A 20,155-nucleotide genomic window follows, 5' to 3' on the forward strand; every position below is an offset into this window, starting at 1 on the left:
TATTGATTGATTGTGAATCTTTGGTTATTTCGGTAATCAAAGTTTAGATTGATCTAACCAGACAAATGAGTTTATTAGTTTAAACGGAAAAGTCTTTGTCAACAACTCAACCATATCTTTTAGCAAAGATTGATTAGGTTGGTTATCAAACAATTCTTCCTTTGTTGTTTGGAATATGATCCAAAGGACTTGTTATTCACGTGCATGACTCTAGAAGTCAAAGGCGCAGGGATACTGAGGAAACTAAGTAGCTAGGGGTAGTCTACTTGGTCTCAACTATACGAAGTTTGTATTGGATTTTGTATAATGGCTTAATTATAAGAGTATTCAAAACTGGACTAGGTCCCAGGGTTTCTCTGCATTTGCGGTTTCCTTGTTAACAAAATCTTATTGTGTCATTTACTTTTATTATAATTAAGTAAACTATACACGTACGTTAATTTGAATTACTTGAAATTGATCCTAATAGTCAATCGGTTATTACTGTAACTATTTGTCACGTAAATATTTTGTTGTCGTATTGTCTCGACCTCGTCCATAAACAATTACACAAGGTATAAGACTTAAGTCGTATTATGTCGACTATGTCCATAGACGATCACTTAAGATAATTTGATAAATAAAAGATTGTGGTGTATTAATTTGGGTACCCTCGTCTTTTCAATTGGTATAAGAGCAAGCAAACACGAAAAGATCTAACAATCTGTGTTTGCTGTGATCCAACATATAATATTTGAATCTATGGCTGATTTAGTTGACGTCTTGCAAGATTGCGAATACTCAAAATTTGAGAATGTTATTACATCGTTAACTCATGATCCAAGAGTTAAGGCGATCAATAGGACATTTGGGTCCAAATCTGATGCTTAAAAGAGTTGGTAAAACTTATAAAGCCTATTAGATCTCTGTCTACTAGAACATTATTATTAAAGACATAATCTAACCTTCTTAGACTAGATATCAGAGAAAAATACATACAACTAAATATTTTATCCAAGGAGAATATGGATCTCACTGTCAAAATAGAAGCTCTTGATAAATCTCTTACTCAAGAACAAGAGGTTCATTTTAAGACATTGACTAATGACTCTGTTATAATTTCTTCTTTTAAAGAAACCAAAAGTCCTTGCTCGACTTTTACAGATCGTGATGACAAGACTTGTTTGATCATATCTGAAACAGATCATGATGATAGAAGTAGTTTGCTTAACTACATCAAGTCATAAAAGAATTAAAAATCCCCGTCTACAACTACTAATGATTAAATGAAATCTAGTTCAAAGGAAACTTTGAATCGGTTCCGTAAAAGGGATCATAAGGAATATAGCTTTCAGCCACTTGACAAAAAAGTTGTATTTCTTCAAAATACTCCTGTAAAAGTGTTAAAAGAAGTATCTTATCTTAAAAATAGAAAGATCATTCCTCAGTAGAAAGACATAATATACCCCAAACTGATAAAATCAACTCAACAAGCTCAGATGAAAAAGTTGATAATCACTTCTGGAAAAAGTTTCCATCCGCACATGTCGGAACAGTCTCTGTTTACATGAAGGCAGTTTACCTACTGAAAATTTCCAGAAGAAAGGGAAGGAGATAATTTATGCCAAAAATAATCAGAAATGGATTCGAAAAAATCCTTAATTATTTTTGATGGTCAAACTGATGAGAATCATAAGGTAATCCTTAAAATGAGAAGATCATATGAAAATCTCACTAACAAAATTAAAAGAGATTTATTTATCTCTGAATATTCTCATATCATTTCATTTTATCCTCGTGATCAAACTTGCATCACAAGGAAAGATCAACTTCTTGGGAGAAAATACGTTGGGCAGAAATCTCCAAAGAGGAACATGAAATATGGTTCTGATACTCGTTGTAAGCATGACAAGGCTTACTCTCATACAACTTAGTTGTATGGAGTTTGTGCGCCCTCATCTAGATTTGTGCTCATAATTTTCAGGATGAAGAAGCACATAAAAAGAGATCACATGTATTGTGTTTCTATTGGAAAAAATTTATGACAGCATGGTAACTATGAATCCATATTGTCCAAGAAAAACAAAGGTTCATGTTAACATCGGTCTTCAGTAATTAGGGTTTAGTTAAAAATTTCGAATTTTAATTTTATCCTATATTCTTTCTAGCATGAGGGTTTCATACAATATCATATGGAAATAAAATATATTCGCTCCCTTTTGGTTACAAGATTTGAACTTACCGTGTTTCTTCGATGATGAGAAAACCATTCACGAGCTCATAGAAACATCACATACAGGAATCGTCTTGCAGATAGATTTATCTAAAGCCCCTCCAAGAGTCTTTGTGATGGTTGATCTCAAAAAACCTTTCATGCTGGGTGTTATGCTCAGTATTGGAAAAGGTGTGTGGGTTCAATTTTATTACGAAAATATACCATTACTATGTTTTCTCTGTGCTTTTCCAGGACATGTCTTTAAAGATTGTACGATTTTTCTGGGAATGGAGCAAGCTATGAAGAATAATAAGTTCCTAAACTTTCTTATGGAAAACTAAATGCAAAGATGAAAGCAACTTATACAAAGACGCAGAGAATTAGCTACATGCAAGAAAATCATATGGCAAATTTTTTTATGGGAGAAGCTTCATCGACAAACACAAACAATTACAAAGAATAATCAGAACAAGACCAGCATCAGAAGCATCAAAATCAGCAAAAACAACCAAATATGGGTGTACATGGAAAAGGAAAAGCTCTGAATTAGGATGAGCAAGATTTGAGTAGGGTTAACAATCCAACAAGACCCAAACGTTCCCAACTCACCTCTCATATGAAATGGGCGCGGTTTATCTTGGAACTCGGCCACACCTCAAACCAAATCTGACAAAGCTACTTCTACAATCCAGCCATCAGAGACGCAAAAGCAACACATCGAAGAGTGTTCCTATGCAAAAACACCTGAGCAAGCACCTTGATGCAACAGAAAATGGGGACAAAAATCTGATTACCTGGGACCACTTGAAACTTCACCAGATTTTCCAACTAAATTCCCCAGCAGATTTGTCACACTTGTGACAGGACACTTAAGCAAAGCTCCACAACACCATCCCACAACCAAAGGAAAAGGAAAATACCATTTTGACACTCTACTAATAAATAGAAGTCGTATATCTATATAGACTTCAATTATGCATATTTGATATTTTGAGTTGAGTTTAACTCGCTTACATATTTCTCGAAATATGTGTTGGTAAGCTTTCGCTTTAACTAAGTTCATCTTATATTCTTGACGAAAGTCAAAAGATGATCATGTGAAAATCTCCTTGTAACATCTTATATTATTTGTGTGAGACAGTCATTTGATGAAAACTCGGAATGTTTCGTATTGATCAATCGATCACTTGAAAATTAAAACTTTGTATGAGACAGCTATTGTCGTCTTCCAATAATGTTTCAATGATTGAAATGAAGTTTAGAACAATTGGATATAAGCATATTATGCGTACTTGCATATATGTAATCCAAGTCTGGGAACCATAGTATGCATACCCGTATGCGTACTGGTTGGTTTAGTGAAATTCCGAGAACCTTGTACGCGTACTGGCGTGAGGTTCAGGTCCCATAATTTCTGATGAGTTTGGGTACTTAGGTATGCATACCCGTATGCATACCTGAGTAAGTTAAGTTCTAAAATCGATTTGTTCATGAACTAATACATTTATATAATAAGGAATGCAATCTTTTGCAAACCGTGGCTATAATGTTCATGACTTGATTCAAGTGAATCAGAATCGATTTTTCTTCAATTGTGTCTTGTATACTCATATGAGAGTATAAACAATTGAAAAACTCTAAAACTAGTTTCATTTGAGTCATTTGAACTAGTTATGGTTAATATGAATGAGGTTGATATAAAAGTGTTCATATGGCTAACTTCGGTTAACTATTGTTGAACCAACAAAGGTGTACACGTTTAGGTACGGTTACTCATATCTAAATGAAGTCACTTTTCATTTGTGTGTAACAAGCTAATTTCGATCTAACGGTTGAAAGATATTAGCTTGAGTCTAATCAGGTTTTCATCTAACAGTGAATATTAAATGCTTTGTTACCAAGGTAGCATTGATTGCAAACCCTGATTTGAGACTATATAAAGGAAAACTCTAGCAACTGGGAAACCTAATCCTCATACCTCATGTGTGATTCTAGTTGCGACTAGAGTCGATTCTCCTTTAACCTTAGTTTTTTCACGAAACCCTGTAGGTTAAAGACTTGAAGACTTCATTGGGATTGTGAAGCCAGACCCAACTATTTTCTATGTAGTTGCGTGTTCTGATCTTGCTGTTTTCTATCGTGATTGAGTACTATATTTTCTAAGATTTGCTCGAGATTTAATCTCCGATAGGCAAGATAAAAAATAGTCACAAACATCTTCGTCTCATCGTTTGCGATTCCATAATATCTTGTTTCGCTACCATACGATTAAAATTATTGTGAGGTGATTGATATTTCTAGGATGTTCTTCGGGAATATAAGTCTGGTATATCAATTGGTTCATGTTCACCTTGATCTATCAAAAGACGGAACAAAACTCATAGGTTTATCTTTGGGAGACAGATTTATCTATTCAATAGACTTTTCTATGTGATACATATTGGTTTATCAAGTCTTCGACTTTGGGTCGTAGTAACTCTTAGTTGTGGGTGAGATCAGCTAAGGAAATCAAGTGTGCAAAATCCGGCGTGGTTCTAGATGCGTAAGGAACACGACTGTACCTTGATCAGTGTGAGATTGGTTAGGGCTCAACTACATTCCAGTCTGAAGTTAACTTGGAGTAGGCTAGTGTCTATAGCGGCTTAATACATCGTGGTGTTCAAATCTGGACTAGGTCCCGGGGGTTTTCTGCATTTGCGTTTTCCTCATTAACAAAACTTCTGGTGTCTGTGTTATTTCTTTTCTGTATTATATTTGTTTATATAATTGAAATATCACAGGTTGTGCGTAAGTTCAATCAATCGTGATCCAACCTTTGGTTGTTGATTAAATTGATTGAAACTTGGATATTGGTTTTTGATACCGTCCAAGTTATTTCTTATATTTAATCGGGCTCACAAATTCCTATTTGCTTGATTGCGGATTCAATTGAGAAATAGAGATATAACTCTTTAATATACTTTTCTTAAGATTGGGTATGACTGTATAGTTGATTCTCTTGGAAGTATATTGGAGTTAGTCCATACATATTGCTAAGCGAAATATTGGGTGTGGTTGTTAGACCTCCGTTTTTTCAATTGGTATCAGAGCTGGCAAACACGTTTAAGACCTTATAAGTCTGTGTTTGTAGCGATCTGACTCTATGGACATAAGTGTTATCTCTATAAACGTACCGCCAGTCTTCGATGGCTCGAATTACTTATGGTGGAAAATTGCTATGCGTGCCTTTCTTCAAGCGCGTGATTTTCAATCATGGGTTTACGTTGTTAATGGCTATGCTCCTCCGGTTGTTACAATAGGCACTTTAACTGTTCCAAAGGATATTGGTGATTATGATGCTGTCGAGATTCTTGCTACAAAGCAAAATTCCGACGGATTGAATGCAATAATCCATGCCATTACTCGGTCTAAAGATGCTTGGGATATCTTAGAACCCGTATTTGAAGGGAATACTTGTGAAAAAGAAGCTAGGCTTTAAAACCTAAATTCTGAATGAGAAAACCTTTGTATGGCAGATGAAGATTCATTTGCTGAGTTTAATCACAAAGTGTCTGAAATTGTTAATGCATCTTTTGCGTTGGGTAAGACTATTCCTGAAAAGGACATTGTGATGAAAATTCTCAGATCATTGACATCTAGATACGATTCTAAGAAACATACCATCGTTGAGGGAAATAACCTTGATGTGCTTTCCAGAAATACTCTTGTTGGAAAGTTAAAATTACTTGATCTTAATAAGAAAACAGTCAGAACCTCTGCATTCAAAGCTGTGACCAACACGAGTGAATTTTCTAACTTGTCTTTGGCTGATGAATGTTGTTCCTATCATGTTGATTTTGATAATTCATTGATTACTCAAAAGATCAAGGATATTGTAAGAAGAAGCAAAAGATGTGAGAAAAGTATCTCTCTAGTTAATGCTTCAGATGATTCAATATAAGAAACATCATCCCAGGCTGTCAAAATCGTGCACACTTCCGATGTGTGCAATGAACTTTCAGCTCTCGCAGCAGAAACTTCTTCCTACTCAAATTCTGATTCAGAGTTTGAGTCTGACACTGAGATTTTTGAATTCTTGGATAAGTATGGAGAATTTTACCAAGAAAATCTCCAACTAAAGGCTTCTTTGGAGAAACTTGAATCATCACTTCAGGTGAAAAATATTGAGATAGATTGTCTTAATGATGAATTCACCAGAACCCTGTCTCTGAAAGAAAAGGAGATTAATACCCTTAAGTTTGACCTGCAAAGGTTGTCTGGAAGTTCTGACAAAATATCAGCAATGTTATTCGGTCAGAAGTCTTTTGGAAACACAAATGGTTTAGGGTTCAAAAGCAAAACTGTGAGCACAAACAACTCATTTGTTCCATCCGGTTTTGGAATAATTAATGATGAATATTGTGATAAACAAGAGGCAAATAAGCAATACAATAAATCTTCCTTGATTTGTTCGTTTTGTGGAAATGCAAATCATGCCAAAGATAAGTGCTGGAAATTCAAGAGGAATAACAAAATGATTGCCAAACTTCAAAATATAATGCAAAGAATGAATCTGGTCATGGGTAATCAACAAGGTACTCCTGAAGACAAGAAAAAATCCAAAAGAACCAGATTCAGACGAGGTACGAAGTCTGTTTATACAACGAACCTTGATATATCACTGTGTGATAAAAGATGTGAGCATTCGGCTCACTCCGTCACTATTTAATACTAGTATGATAAGTGCATATTTCACATATATTTAGTGTAAATTCCATGCTAGTAATTGCTTTTATTCTTGCAGATTATTGTATATTATGTTTGTTTTCTCTTATTTGCATTTCATTAGGTGAATTATCCAAAAGGAAGTGAAAATAACAGAAAAGTAAAGTCTACAAGTGGAGAACGGCTAAAGACCAAGTAGAACTCGTTCAAACCTAGGAGTTCTTACTATCACCTTGAAGAGGACAAAAAGACGAAGCCAACGACGAAAGAATGGAGTCATTTCGACATCGTATGAGAAAGTTACAAGCATTTGAAACAAGCCAAAGTTGTGATTTGTCTTCCTCACTCAAAATAATTAACATATGAACATGAGGCAGACCTCTTTTTTGGAACCCAACAACATGCACATTGGCAGCTACTCTGCCAAATATTGACTTGGTAAAAAGATCTACCTTTAGCTCTTCAGGCTTTGTACGGAACACCCTTGTAGTCAGGTCAGGTCTATCCGCTGCATATTGACCCGGCCTCAGGTTGAACACAATTTCATCCCAAAGTGGGTTACAAGTCATTGTATTGAACAAATCAGGCTTCCCATACTTTTGCACCAGTGTTATTGCATCCTGATACCGCTGGTACATGTCACGAGGGCTGCCCATGTATGAGGAAGGAATCACTTTCCTTTGAGTCATGACAAAAAAAAATCGGATTTAAATGAAGTAATTTCCTTTAACTGGTTGTCATTATCGTATAACATTTCAAAATAAATATCTAAAGATAAAGAATAATATAAATGTAGCTAGACATAATTGGCACTAGGACAAAAAAGAAAGTGATTATCTATTAACTTACTTGCACTGGTTTCGCATGACATTCGTGCATCTTGTAGACCTTGATGCAATTCAGCTTTTATCTCCTCTTAATGATCCCATAACCATCTAAGTCTAGACGAATCCATCTTCACCCAGTTATCCACAACATATTGTTGTAGTAGTCTTCCACCTCGAAGAAGAAGCGAAGCGTCATTACTTCGAATCTGTCAAACAATAGCGGTAGCGATATATAAATTATTAATATTATTTGTGTCAACATAATATGTGTAAGTTCAAATGTAAAGTGTAGATGTTAGACATTTATATTATATATACCCGTAGCATGTATGAGGAGTACTCGAGGCATGTGAACTGTCTGCCGCTCTCATCCATACTATTCAGATTCCATCCATAACTCCCATATGGTAGCAAAAGCGGATATTGGAGAGGATCATAACAACCCGATGTTTCATTGATAAATAACAGCTTTCCTTCCGTTGTTCGGACTACAATGTCTCGCTCTCCAGGTTTTTCAGATCCATCTCCTTCAACTACAATTGTGGCAACTTGTGAAGCAGTTGGAAGCGTGTACTAATTCTCGGTCTTAGGTTGCTCTTTAATCACCAGCTTGCACCTTTGGATGTCTTCTCGTTGTGCAAGTGGCCTGATTACATGCACGAACCTATTATGTGTATCTAGAATTATCCTCAACTTCTCCATCACCTCTCTGTTTAGATCTTCACCACCTTCTTTCATTCTCCAATTAATCTGGTTATCTGTATCATTAATATACATCTGTATATATATGGGACGACCTGTACTTGGAGGATCTGTTTCATTTTCAACCACGGGAGGTAGAAGACTGCCTATTCTATGGTAGATGTCATCTTGAACATGGAATGTGTACACACCTTCTCTATTATCAACTAATTCTCTGTCATAATTCACCCCAATTGACGTTAAAGAGAAACATTGATTTTAACGTCGTATGTACCTCCGAAAGTGTATCTCTACTTCCGTTTGATCAAATGGTAAAACAACTTTCCAAACTGAACAACAAAATCCTTTCGATTCACGATAAAAAATCAACGCTTGGCACTTTGGACATGTCCGTGATGGAGGCAAATGGAACTTTTGGAATCCAGCTTTGTAGGTGGTCCCTCTCGCACAATTAAAAAATGAGAATCTTCCTACAATACTTCGAGGTGGACGACCTCTCCCTCTTCCGACTTGAACTCCTTATGAAGTTGCTGCACATAAACACAAACAGGCCGAGATCTATACATACCTTTGATTACAATGGTTAGTTCACACATTCAAGAATACTCCATTATCAAGTTATGCTTATAGGTGGGAGGTCAACAACAGATTCATCTATCAAGTTTTTTAAAATTTCATTATAACTTCATTTTAATAGCTCTAGGAACAATCAGTTTTACTCATCAAAGGAAAAAGAGATTAATACCCTTAAGTTTGACCTGCAAAGGTTGTCTGGAAGTTCTGACAAAATCTTAGCAATGTTATTCGGTCGGAAGTCTTTTGGAAACACAAATGGTTTAGGGTTCAAAAGAAAAACTGTGAGCACAAACAACTCATTTGTTCCAACCGGTTTTGGAATAATTAATGATGAATGTTGTGATAAACAGGAGGTAAATAAGCAAGATGATAAATCTTCCTTGATTTGTTCATTTTGTGGAAACGCAAATCATGCCCAAGATAAGTGTTGGAAATTCAAGAGGAATAACAAAAGGATTGCCAAACTTCAAAATGATATGAAAGAATGAATTTGGTCGTGGGTAATCAACATGGTACTCCTGAAGACAAGAAAAAATCTAAAAGAACCAGATTCAGACGAGGTAAGAAGTCTGTTTACACAACGAACCTTGATATATCACTGTGTAATAAAAGATATGAGCATTCGGCTCACTCCGTCACTATTTAATACTAGTATGATAAGTGCATATTTCACATATATTTAGTGTAAATTTCATGCTAGTAATTGCTTTTATTCTTGCAGATTATTGTATATTACGTTTGTTTTCTCGTATTTGTGTTTCATTAGGTGAATCATCCGAAAGGAAGTGAAAATAGCAGAAAAGTAAAGTCTACAAATGGAGAACGGCTAAAAACCAAGTATAACTCGTTCAAACCTAGGAGTTCTTGATGTCACCTTGAAGAGGATAAAAAAACGAAGCCAACGGCGAAAGAATGGAGTCATTTCGACATCGTATGAGAAAGTTACAAGCATTTGAAGCAAGCCAAAGTTGCGAAAGATATCGACATACAGAATTTATAAAAGCATCAGAAAGTTCAACTCAGGGCTGCCACCAATTTCTTCCTCCCATCACGTGACTAGTGCAGCTGCTTATTTTACTTCTGCATGAAACAGAATTTGGCAAAGAAGAGAAGTGTTGCTGTGTTGATGATAGATGATGATCCGATAGTGATCAGTTGATTGGGGAGAATAATGGGGTTTTGTTGAAAACAGGGAATGAAATAAATGGGTTTGTTGTTGGATGTTGGCCACGGGAAAGTGAGTCTGCTGTTGATTATCGGAGATAGGAAGATGGAGTTCCTGTTGGTGCTTGCCGGAAATGATGGACATGGAAGCTGTCCCTGGTGATTGAATGGATCTCGAGACTGTGAACTCGATACTGCTCTTTCTTAATGGTGGCAATGAGGATCGAGGGATAGGAGGAGCTGATGAGACGATGGAGAGTGTTGCAACTCGAGAAGATTAGGAAGATGCATGGGTTTGGTTCGAAACAACAGAGTCTGTGGTTGATGTTGTCAATGGAGCTGTTGCTGGCAGTAATGGAAATGGAGAATAAACTCGAGCATGGTGATTTTGGATGCAGTTTCTTCCATCGGCATGCAGTGACATGAAGGACGAGAAAGGCTTAGAAAGACTCGAGCATGGAAGTGATGCTAGGCAGAGATGAACAATGGAACCGAGCTGTACAAGGACATGGAATCAAGGCTGTTGCTGCCATTAATGGCAGTAGGTGTTAACAGTGGTGACGAGAAGAGACTCGAATGGCAGCATGTTGAGGATGAAGAGTAATGATGGCAGCGATGTCAGTGAGGAAAGAGGAAGTTGTGCTGCTTCCATGGACAAAGTTCGCTGATGCTCTCGTGTGAGTCAGGAGAAATTGAGTTTAAACAATGAAATACAAGCAAACCATGCTACGGTGGTTTACCAGACCGTAAGAAATATCAGTTAAACTTACGGAGTGGTTTTACCACCGTATATAATCACAGGGAGATATACGGTTGTATTACTCAACCATAGCGAAACTCGGGCGTACCTACGGCGGTATTTTCCAGCCGTAACCAAACACAGGGAGAAAGATTAAGGTTATATTGTCAGTGCCAGCGGACTGACAGGCCAAGGACTAATTGGGCTGGCCTTCCTAGTAATGCATGCGATTCCAGTGGTTGTGTTAGCACTCCTATTCACGGACAGACTTGAGATTTGAAATGTTGGCGAGTTTTGGCAATCTTTTCGATACCTATATAAGAGATACCTCTTTGCCTAAGAAAAAAAAAATGTCATATCTACAAATCTCATAATACATTTTTGTTTTTTATTAAAATTCTAGGATTTACCCCTTTAGGGGGAAACCGGGTAATTGTGTAATCATGAGAAGCTAAACTTTTATTGGTTAAAGATGAATTCAATGTTCTAGCGTGAAGCTTTATTATTATACAAGTTTGTTCGGATTTTTAATCATCTTATCGTTTGTTTTTACCATATTTAATGTATATGAGTGATTATTGGATTGATTTGGAGTGCACGCTAGATTGATTTATTAGTTGTTCTATTGCTAGTATTGGGTTAGGAGATAAGTAATCGTCGAATAATTCATACACAAGTAGAAATCGCGAGACCTTGCAAAGGGATTCTGTGGAGCAATTGCGAATGAAGATAACACCAGCAAGTGGACCTTGAGCTAAGAGTTTAACTACTTGGATCAACCTAATTCACAAAGCCTAAAACGTTCGATTGGATTACACCTTGAGTGAGCTACTACTTGGTGGTTCGGTTGAACAGAATCTGATATTGGAGAGCTTCTGTATCCGTGGTAAAATGAGTTTTGGGGATAGCACTGAGCTAGCTGATATTCTACGGTTGGTGATGACTGGTTCTAACGAAGATATATAAGTATAGTAATCTAGTTTTCGCTTGGTAACGGCGAAGGATTCCTTGATCATCTCTTTGTTTTATTTGTTGTTCTTTTTATTTTACTTTAATCAAACAATCCCTTTTTTCTTTTATTATTTTGCTGAATCAAATAACATATCAATTACACAGCTCTCTGTGGGGACGATCCTTACTACCGCTATATTACCAGTTAATTAGCGGGAAATATCTTGATTAATTTGTTGCACTTACCACGCGTATCAAATTTTGGCGCCGCTGCCGGGGAGCGGTTGTTAATTGATTTGTTATTTGTTTAGCTTGTTTTGTTTTTAGATTTTTTCTTTTGTTCTTGTGAGTCGTCATGTTTCCTTATGGACATAACATGTACGGAGCACAAGACCAATCATCATATTATAGTGGTAATCAATTTGGATTTCAATCTCATTCATATAACAACTACCAACCATACCCTACGGAGACGTATGAACACTCTCATACATATCAACAACCTTATGACAGGTATGTAAGTGAGCAATCACAGGGATGGGAGGATAGTTATACTTCTGATCAGTTGTTTTCTAGTAATGTGCAGATGACAGAGAGTTTTGAAAGACCTAATCCTATTTATCATGTTCTTTCTTCATTTATGTCAAAAGAAGAGATACGATCTAAAAATTCCATCATGAATAATGGAGAAAAACGTATTAATATCAGAAAACTTTATAAGCAATATGATCAGTTAGAAGAAGCTGAAGCATCAGAAAAGACTCTCGAAGAAATTAACAAGGTATTTGGAGCGAAACTTCGACGTCGTTGGGTATTGAAGATTACGAGGTTGACGAAGACTCTGATGAAGATGAGCAACCTTTGGAAATCCTTGCAATAAATGTTATTTCAACTCCGGATCATAATAATGATCACTCGCCTATTCAAAGGGAGAAGAGTGGATATGATATAACCGTTGTTATAAATGGTGTAACGTACTCAAACAATGATTTTAAGATTTGCACCAATGAACTAGACTTTCTAGGAGATGATTCTGATTCCGATGACGAGGCTGTTGAAGAGATAGTGATTGAGAATGAAACCAAATTGGTTGAAGTTGTGGAAGACCCAATTGAACTTGCCAAGGATTATAATGATGCTGAGATTTTGACTGAAGCAAAAACTGACGAAGAATGGCTAAATAGTTTGATAGAGGACCACAATACAAATGAGGTAAATAATTCATTGCAATTCTTTAAGAATGGCTAGTATAGCATGCATGCGTGATGCGCCTGCCGTACATTCGTTTTGTAATGTTGTTGTCTTTGTGCAATAATCAACGGTTAAAGTCAACACTCGATCAACAATCAATGTCAAGTGGTAAAAACTCATTTCATGTAAATGTGCAAAAGTAATCAAAGTAATCACAACTAAACTTAAGTTTTTCATTTAATAAATTTTCAATCATAAATGTCCTTTTACATCAAGAATGTGTATTCGTAACTCGTAGTTCTCTAAGACAAAAAGACTTCTTTATACACAACATTTTTCGTGTATGTTCCATTCTTTTTAGCAATGGTACCTTTAGCCACTAATACTTTCGTGTTGCTACTTAACACTCCTCTCTCGAGAGCAACGTACAGTTGACCATGGATGAACACATGTCCAGGGGGAAAAATACCCGTGTTTTAGATCGTCTGCCTTTGCGCCCTGTTGACTGTAAAGGAGAAACACAAAAAAATCGGAAACTGTTTACGTTTAAACTTGTACGGGAGATTCAGGTTCTCGGGTGGCTCCAGTGGCATCCTGTGAATGAAGACTCGTGTACATATGTTATTTCCACTAATTATTACAGCATTTATACAGTTTGGGAAGAACTCTTTGATTATTAACGTGGTATCATTACATAGACCGTGTTTTGCATCAACATTCCGCAACAACATAATAGGCGCGCCGATCTTCAATTTCAAAATGTGTGATGGCAAACCTCCAGGAGCAATGTTGTTCAGGTATTCTTGTTGGTAAAGACCGTGAGTATCGTCTTCCACATAATCAAATGGATAGAATAGAACCTATTTTCCAGTAAAGATTCTAATTACTCGGTCATTAAGCTTTTCGACGTACTCGTTCAATGGTGTGATCAATACCCTATTGACCATGTAGTCTCTATCTCTGGCATTTTCCACCAAGTTTGGAAATGTTACATCTATCAGCTGAGACAAAGAAGCATCACTAACCCATGGTATGACCATCTCTTCCGGAACCTTTATCATCTCATTAGCAACGCAAGGTTCATCCCCGTTACCAGCACGAATAAAAAACTCAGAATAAGATACATCCTCGGCTGCACGCATATTCTTCTTCAGATGTAAAACATTTACATTTTCCCACAAATGTGGTCTGCTAAGAATGCAATGTAACTCAATATCATTTTGAATTATCCTCCTAAAAGTTAATTAAATACCAGAGTTTAAGAAACAATAAGTAATCATATCAATATAAAAAAAAATTATCTAGAAAGAAATAAAAATGCAATGTACATGCTAAGACATGCATCGACTGTTTGTCCCCTTGTACTCCTTCGAATCACTGGTAGTACCCGACGGAAATCACCTCCCATGATTAGAATCTTTCCACCAAATGGTTCAGCAACCCCTGTGATATCTCTCATCATCCAATTAAATACTTCCAAAGAATAGCGATGCGCCATTGTAGCTTTATCCCACATAAGGACGGTAGCATGCCTCAAAAGTTTAGCTTGCTCAGTTTGTTTATTCGTACGACACATTGAAGTTGATGCTGGTGTCATTGGAAGTTGAAACCTTGAGTGTGTTGTCCTCCCATCAGGTAGCATAGTAGCAGTAATTCCCGACGTGGTTGTTGCTAACGCAATACCACCATTTTTCCTAACAGTCGCCAGAATAGCACGATAGAGATATGTCTTCCCCGTACCATCTATGAAGAAGACTTTACTTTCCTTTCTCTCAATTTCTCCCATGATTGTATTGTAGGCCCTAAACTAGTCTTCATTCAACTTTTGGACAGAAGACAGGTCTTCGTCGGATACAGGAATCAACAACTCCTATTGAATCATACTTGAGATCTCAAAATCCTCACCCAATGTGCCTACAATCGGCGGTAGATCATACATGGATATATCTTTATCGTGCTACTTAAGTATCAAATTTAACTCACGAAGAAGACGATCTGATAAGAATGTCGAGCTTGTATTGCTTGAACTCGAGTAATCCTCGACCATATTGTTGAAAAATACATCCCACAATTCTCTCACGCCTGATGGATTACAAAAGTTCAAGATAGAGGCGAATTGTCTTCTCAGAGCAGACGGCATCTTGACTGTTGCTGCTTCAGTCAAAGACGCTCTCGCACTCTGATCATTCTCTAATAGTCCCAGTTTTTCGGAAGCTCTTTTGAATGTTCGACATCTTTCTCCATCAACAAACAATAGATCATCAAAAGAAGTCGGACCTCTAACGTGGTTCAGAATGTGCCTTAAGAACCACACCTCTCCTTCACATGAAGGTACCGCATAAACCCTCACTATCGACTTCTGCGTACTTTGTCTTCTTCTCCACTATTTGGTTATTGTATCCCAACAGTAGCGTTCTGGAAATTCACGGTATAACAACTCTCTCGCTCTAGGATCTCGACCATTTGTCACAAAGAACTATGTCAAACGGGTTGATTGGGGAGGATAATGGGATTTTGTTGAAAACATGGAATGAAATAAACGGGTTTGTTGTTGGATGGTGGCCTCGGGAAAGTGAGTATGCTATTGATTATCGGAGATAGGAAGATGGAGTTCCTGTTGGTGCTTGCCGGAAATGATGTACATGGAAGCTGTCGCTGGTCATTGAATGGATCTCGAGACTGTGAACTCGAGACTGCTCTTTCTTAATGGTGGCAGTGAGGATCGAGGGATAAGGAGGATCAGATGAGACGATGGAGAGTACTGCAACTCGAGAAGATTAGGAAGATGCATGGGTTTGGTTCGAAACAGCAGAGTCTGTGGTTGATGTTGTCAATTGAGTTGTTGCTGGAAGTAATGGAAATGGAGAATAAACTCGAGCATGGTGATTTTGGATGGAGTTGCTTTCATCGGCATGCAGTGACAAGAAGGACGAGAAAGGCTTAGAAAGACTCGAGCATGGAAGTGATGCTAGGCAGAGATGAACAATGGAACCGAGTTGTACAAGGACAGGGAATCAAGGCTGTTGCTGCCATTAATGGCAGTACGTGTTAACAGTGGTGACGAGAAGAGGCTCGAATGGCAGCATTTTGAGGATGAAGAGTAATGATGGCAGCAATGTCAGTGAGGAAAGAGGAAGCTGTGCTGCTGTCATGGACAAAGTTCGTTGATTCTCTGGTGTGAGTCAGGAGGAATTGAGTTTAAACAAAGAAATACAAGCAAACCACGCTACGGCGGTTTACCAGACCGTAGGAAATATCAGTTAAACTTATGGAGTGGTTTTACCACCGTATATAATCACAGGGAGATATATGGTTGTATTACTCAACCGTAGCGAAACTCAGGCGTACCTACGGTGGTATTTTCCAGCCGTAACCAAACACAGGGAGAAAGATTAAGGTGCTATTGTCAGTGCCAGCGGACTAAGAGCGTCCACAGTGGGAGAGTAAACCCAAATATTTGGTCTTTTGAACAGACGTAGTGGAACGTACTATCGATCAAATTTTGATCAACGACTAAAACCCAGAGTATATTTGGTCTGGGACCAAGACTAAACCCAGATATAGTCGAGCGTTGATATACTTCACGCCCCACCACCAGGCGGACATATAGTGCACGTTCCACATCAGGCATTGGTATAGTCTACGCCCCACACCAGGCGTTGGTATAGTTTACGCTCCACATGGGGCGTACGTAAAGTCTACGCCCCATTTTGTTTTTTTTAATTATTTTGTATGGGGCGGGCATTATACCCCCGCCTCATTCTTTGTTTTCAAAATCAATTTAGTGGGGCGGGCTTTATACCTCCACCCCACTTCTTTCATTTTTTTTTTATTTTTTTTAGTGCACGTCCCAATCAGGCGTTGGTATAGTCTACGCCCCACACCAGGCGAACGTATAATGTACGTCTGACCAAATTTAGTCTTTCCACCGTAGCGTCACACACCATACTAAACCCAAAATTTGATCTTTTTTTCCCTCTTTGGTCTTTGGTTATACTCGCACCACTACAGTTGCTCTAACAAGCCAAAGACTAATTGGGCTGGCCTTCCTAGTAATGCATGCGATTCCAGTGGTTGTGTTAGCACTCCTGTTCACGGACAGACTTGAGATTTGGAATGTTGGCGAGTTTTGGCAATCTTTTCGATACCTATATAAGAGATACCTCTTACCCTAAGAAAATAAATAATATCATATGTACACATCTGATGATACACTTTTGTTCTTTATTAAAATTTTAGGGTTTACCTCTTTAGGGGGAAACCGGGTAATTGTGTAATCATGAAAAACTAAACTTTTATTGGTTAAGAATGAATTCAATGTTCTAGCGTGAAACTTTATTATTATACAAGTTTGTTTGGAGTTTTAATCATCTTATCGTTTGTCTTACCATATTTAATGTATATGAGTGATTATTAGATTGATTTGGACTGCACGCTAGATTATCTATTAGTTTTTCTATTGCTAGTATTGGGTTAGGAGATAAGTAATTGTATAATAATTCATACACAAGTAGAAATCGTGAGACCTTGCAGAGGGATTCTGTGGAGCAATTGCGAGTGAAGATAACACCAGCAAGTGGACCTTGAGCTAAGAGTTTAACTACTTGGATCAACCTAATTCACAAAGCCTAAGATGTTCGATTGGATTACACCTTGAGTGAGCTACTACTTGGTGGTTCGGTTGAATAAAATCTGATATTGGAGAGCTTCTGTATCCGTGGTAAAAGGAGTTTTGGGGATAGAACTGAGCTAGCTGCTATTCTACGGTTGTTGATGAATGGTTTTAACGAAGATAGATAAGTATACTAATATAATTTTCGCTTGGTAACGGCGAAGGATTCCGTGATCATCTCTTTCTTTTATTTGTTATTCTTTTTATTTTACTTTAACCAAACAATCCCCCTTGTCTTTTATTATTTTTCTGAATCAGATAACATATCAATTACACAGCTCTCCGTGGGAACGATCCTTACTACCGTTATATTACCAGTTAATTAGTGGGAAATATCTTGATTAATTTGTTGCACTTACGACACACATCATAATGATGTCTGCATCCTCATCTTTATTTTGAGAAAATGAGGATTGCATCAAGGTTGCTCAAGTTTTGTATTTTTATTAATATCTTATTTTATTTATGTTAAAAAAATATCTTCTTGTTAAAATAGATAATGGATCATGAACCGTAAAAGACTTGTTCAAAGTTCTTCTAGGGTTTGGCTATCCATAGGTCTATTGATAAACACATTTTTGTGTCTAATTTGTCCTCAATGTTTCGTATTGTTAGTACTCGTTTTCGTACTTATTATGGTGTTTTGTGTGTTTGTAGGTATTTTTTTGGAAATAAATATTGTTGGAAAATTCGGCTCGAAAAATCACTCGGAGCACCCCCGGAGGACATTTGCTATACGGACCCCCACTTTTGCTAAGGAGCACCCACGGCTATGTGTAGCCCATTTGTCTATAGCACCCACTGGTTATTTGGCACCCAAGACGTTGGATAAGGGCTAACCTCCTTCTTCGTTTGAATTAAGAGAAATGGCGGGAAAATTTTCACACCACTAATAGATTTTCAGTTCGTGATTTGGAGGGGTTATAGTGTGATTTAACAGATGATTTCGATTGGGATGAACGTGATATTCCCAAACAATGCTGGTATGGGTGTTCAAATGAGTTTACTTGGGCTGGATAATCGTTGGGAAGAAAACAGGGGAGTACGTGTGCAGTTGAGATAATCACGGGATTTGCGCGAGCAGCAGAGGAGTTTGCACGTGTTTGGAAGACCCTAACAACTATTTAGAGTGTGAAGGAGTTAAATATGGCAATTTGGAAGCTTCAGAACGCGTGTAGAGATCAAAAATCTGAGTTATTTCCTAAACTGGTCGTGAAGAATAATGGAGAATTATATGAAGTTATTACGTGAGATTTTGCTGTTGCTGGGTTATAAATAGGTGTTGGGATGTCATAGAAGGTGGACGGAGAGTTTGGGAGATTACAGAGTTGTGAAAGTCGAGTTGCAGAAGAATCACCATTTCTGCTGCTGTGAAGAACACCAAGAACATAAGGCGCGCAACATCAGTCGTTTCTCAACAGTGGAAACGACACACAGGCGTGGGTGAGAGCTACAGAATCAGCGATAGTACTGTTCTATCGTTCTTTTCAGTTTGTAACAAGTATAACTGTTATAAAACCCGGTTTAATAGTTTTACTCCATTTCATCTTTGTAAACACCCTTTGAGCAATAAAAATGAATTTTGAGTGTGTTTCCAACATGATGATGAGCTAATTCTCCCACAACCAAGGAAATGAGGAAGCTATTCACGCATGAATAATGGGTAACTATTTCATTTTCTCTAATTTTTAATTATAATTCCCTCAATCACTGCTTTTGCAGAGTTTTTAAATGTTTACATAATTTTCTTAATTACTTGTGATTTAATTTGATAGATTATACTTTGTTTAATCAATTGATAGTCTACGCTTGGGAATATAATTAATGTTTGAGATTTATTTATTTAAATTCAAAAGTTTAATTTGGAAGATAATTTCGCAGTATTAATCTTTATGGTTTTATATATTGTAACTTGTTATGGGATATGTGTGTTTGCATCCGTGAACTATGGTTGTCCCATATTTCTCAAAAGTTAAGTCTATCATATGTCTTTATTGATAAAAGATAGAATGAACTTTTGACAATAAAGGTGAAGCCTATTATGACATTATGCGAATATTGATGGAAGATAAGATGAACTTTTGCCTAAATAGATTAAGTCTATTATACGTTTCTATGCAAATATTGATGAAAAATAAAATGAATCTTCGAGTATTCCGTAGTATTGGTCTTTCCCTGATCTACATCTTTGTGTAAATACTGTGCATCTCCATAAGTTCTCTTATGTTGAGCATTTCCGATTAAATTAATCATGGGTTCTCTTGTGGTTAATTTAATTGAGTATTTTAGATACAAATTCATGTTTCATGTGATTTGTTAATGTCCAAAGAAATCCTTCTTTTCTTGTGAAAGTAAGGTCTCTCTTGTTGTTCTTTCGGGAATGACATTTTATGGGGAGAGTTCTTAATTGAACTTGTGCCTAATTACCAAATCTT

General features: G+C 37.1%; 1 protein-coding gene across 1 annotated transcript; it reads right to left on the minus strand.

Moving 5' to 3' along the window:
* Positions 1-8,298: 8,298 nt before the first annotated feature.
* On the minus strand, positions 8,299-14,834 carry LOC113291701 (ATP-dependent DNA helicase PIF1-like). Its single transcript, XM_026541203.1, has 3 exons — positions 14,377-14,834; positions 13,961-14,281; positions 8,299-8,641 (listed from the first exon to the last, which is right to left on the minus strand). The coding sequence occupies exons 1-3, from the start codon at positions 14,832-14,834 to the stop codon at positions 8,299-8,301; spliced, it is 1,122 nt and encodes a 373-aa protein (XP_026396988.1).
* Between the last annotated feature and the right edge of the window lie 5,321 nt (positions 14,835-20,155).

The sequence above is a fragment of the Papaver somniferum genome, chromosome 6, assembly GCF_003573695.1.
Source record: "Papaver somniferum cultivar HN1 chromosome 6, ASM357369v1, whole genome shotgun sequence".
NCBI classification, from domain to species: Eukaryota; Viridiplantae; Streptophyta; class Magnoliopsida; order Ranunculales; family Papaveraceae; genus Papaver; species Papaver somniferum.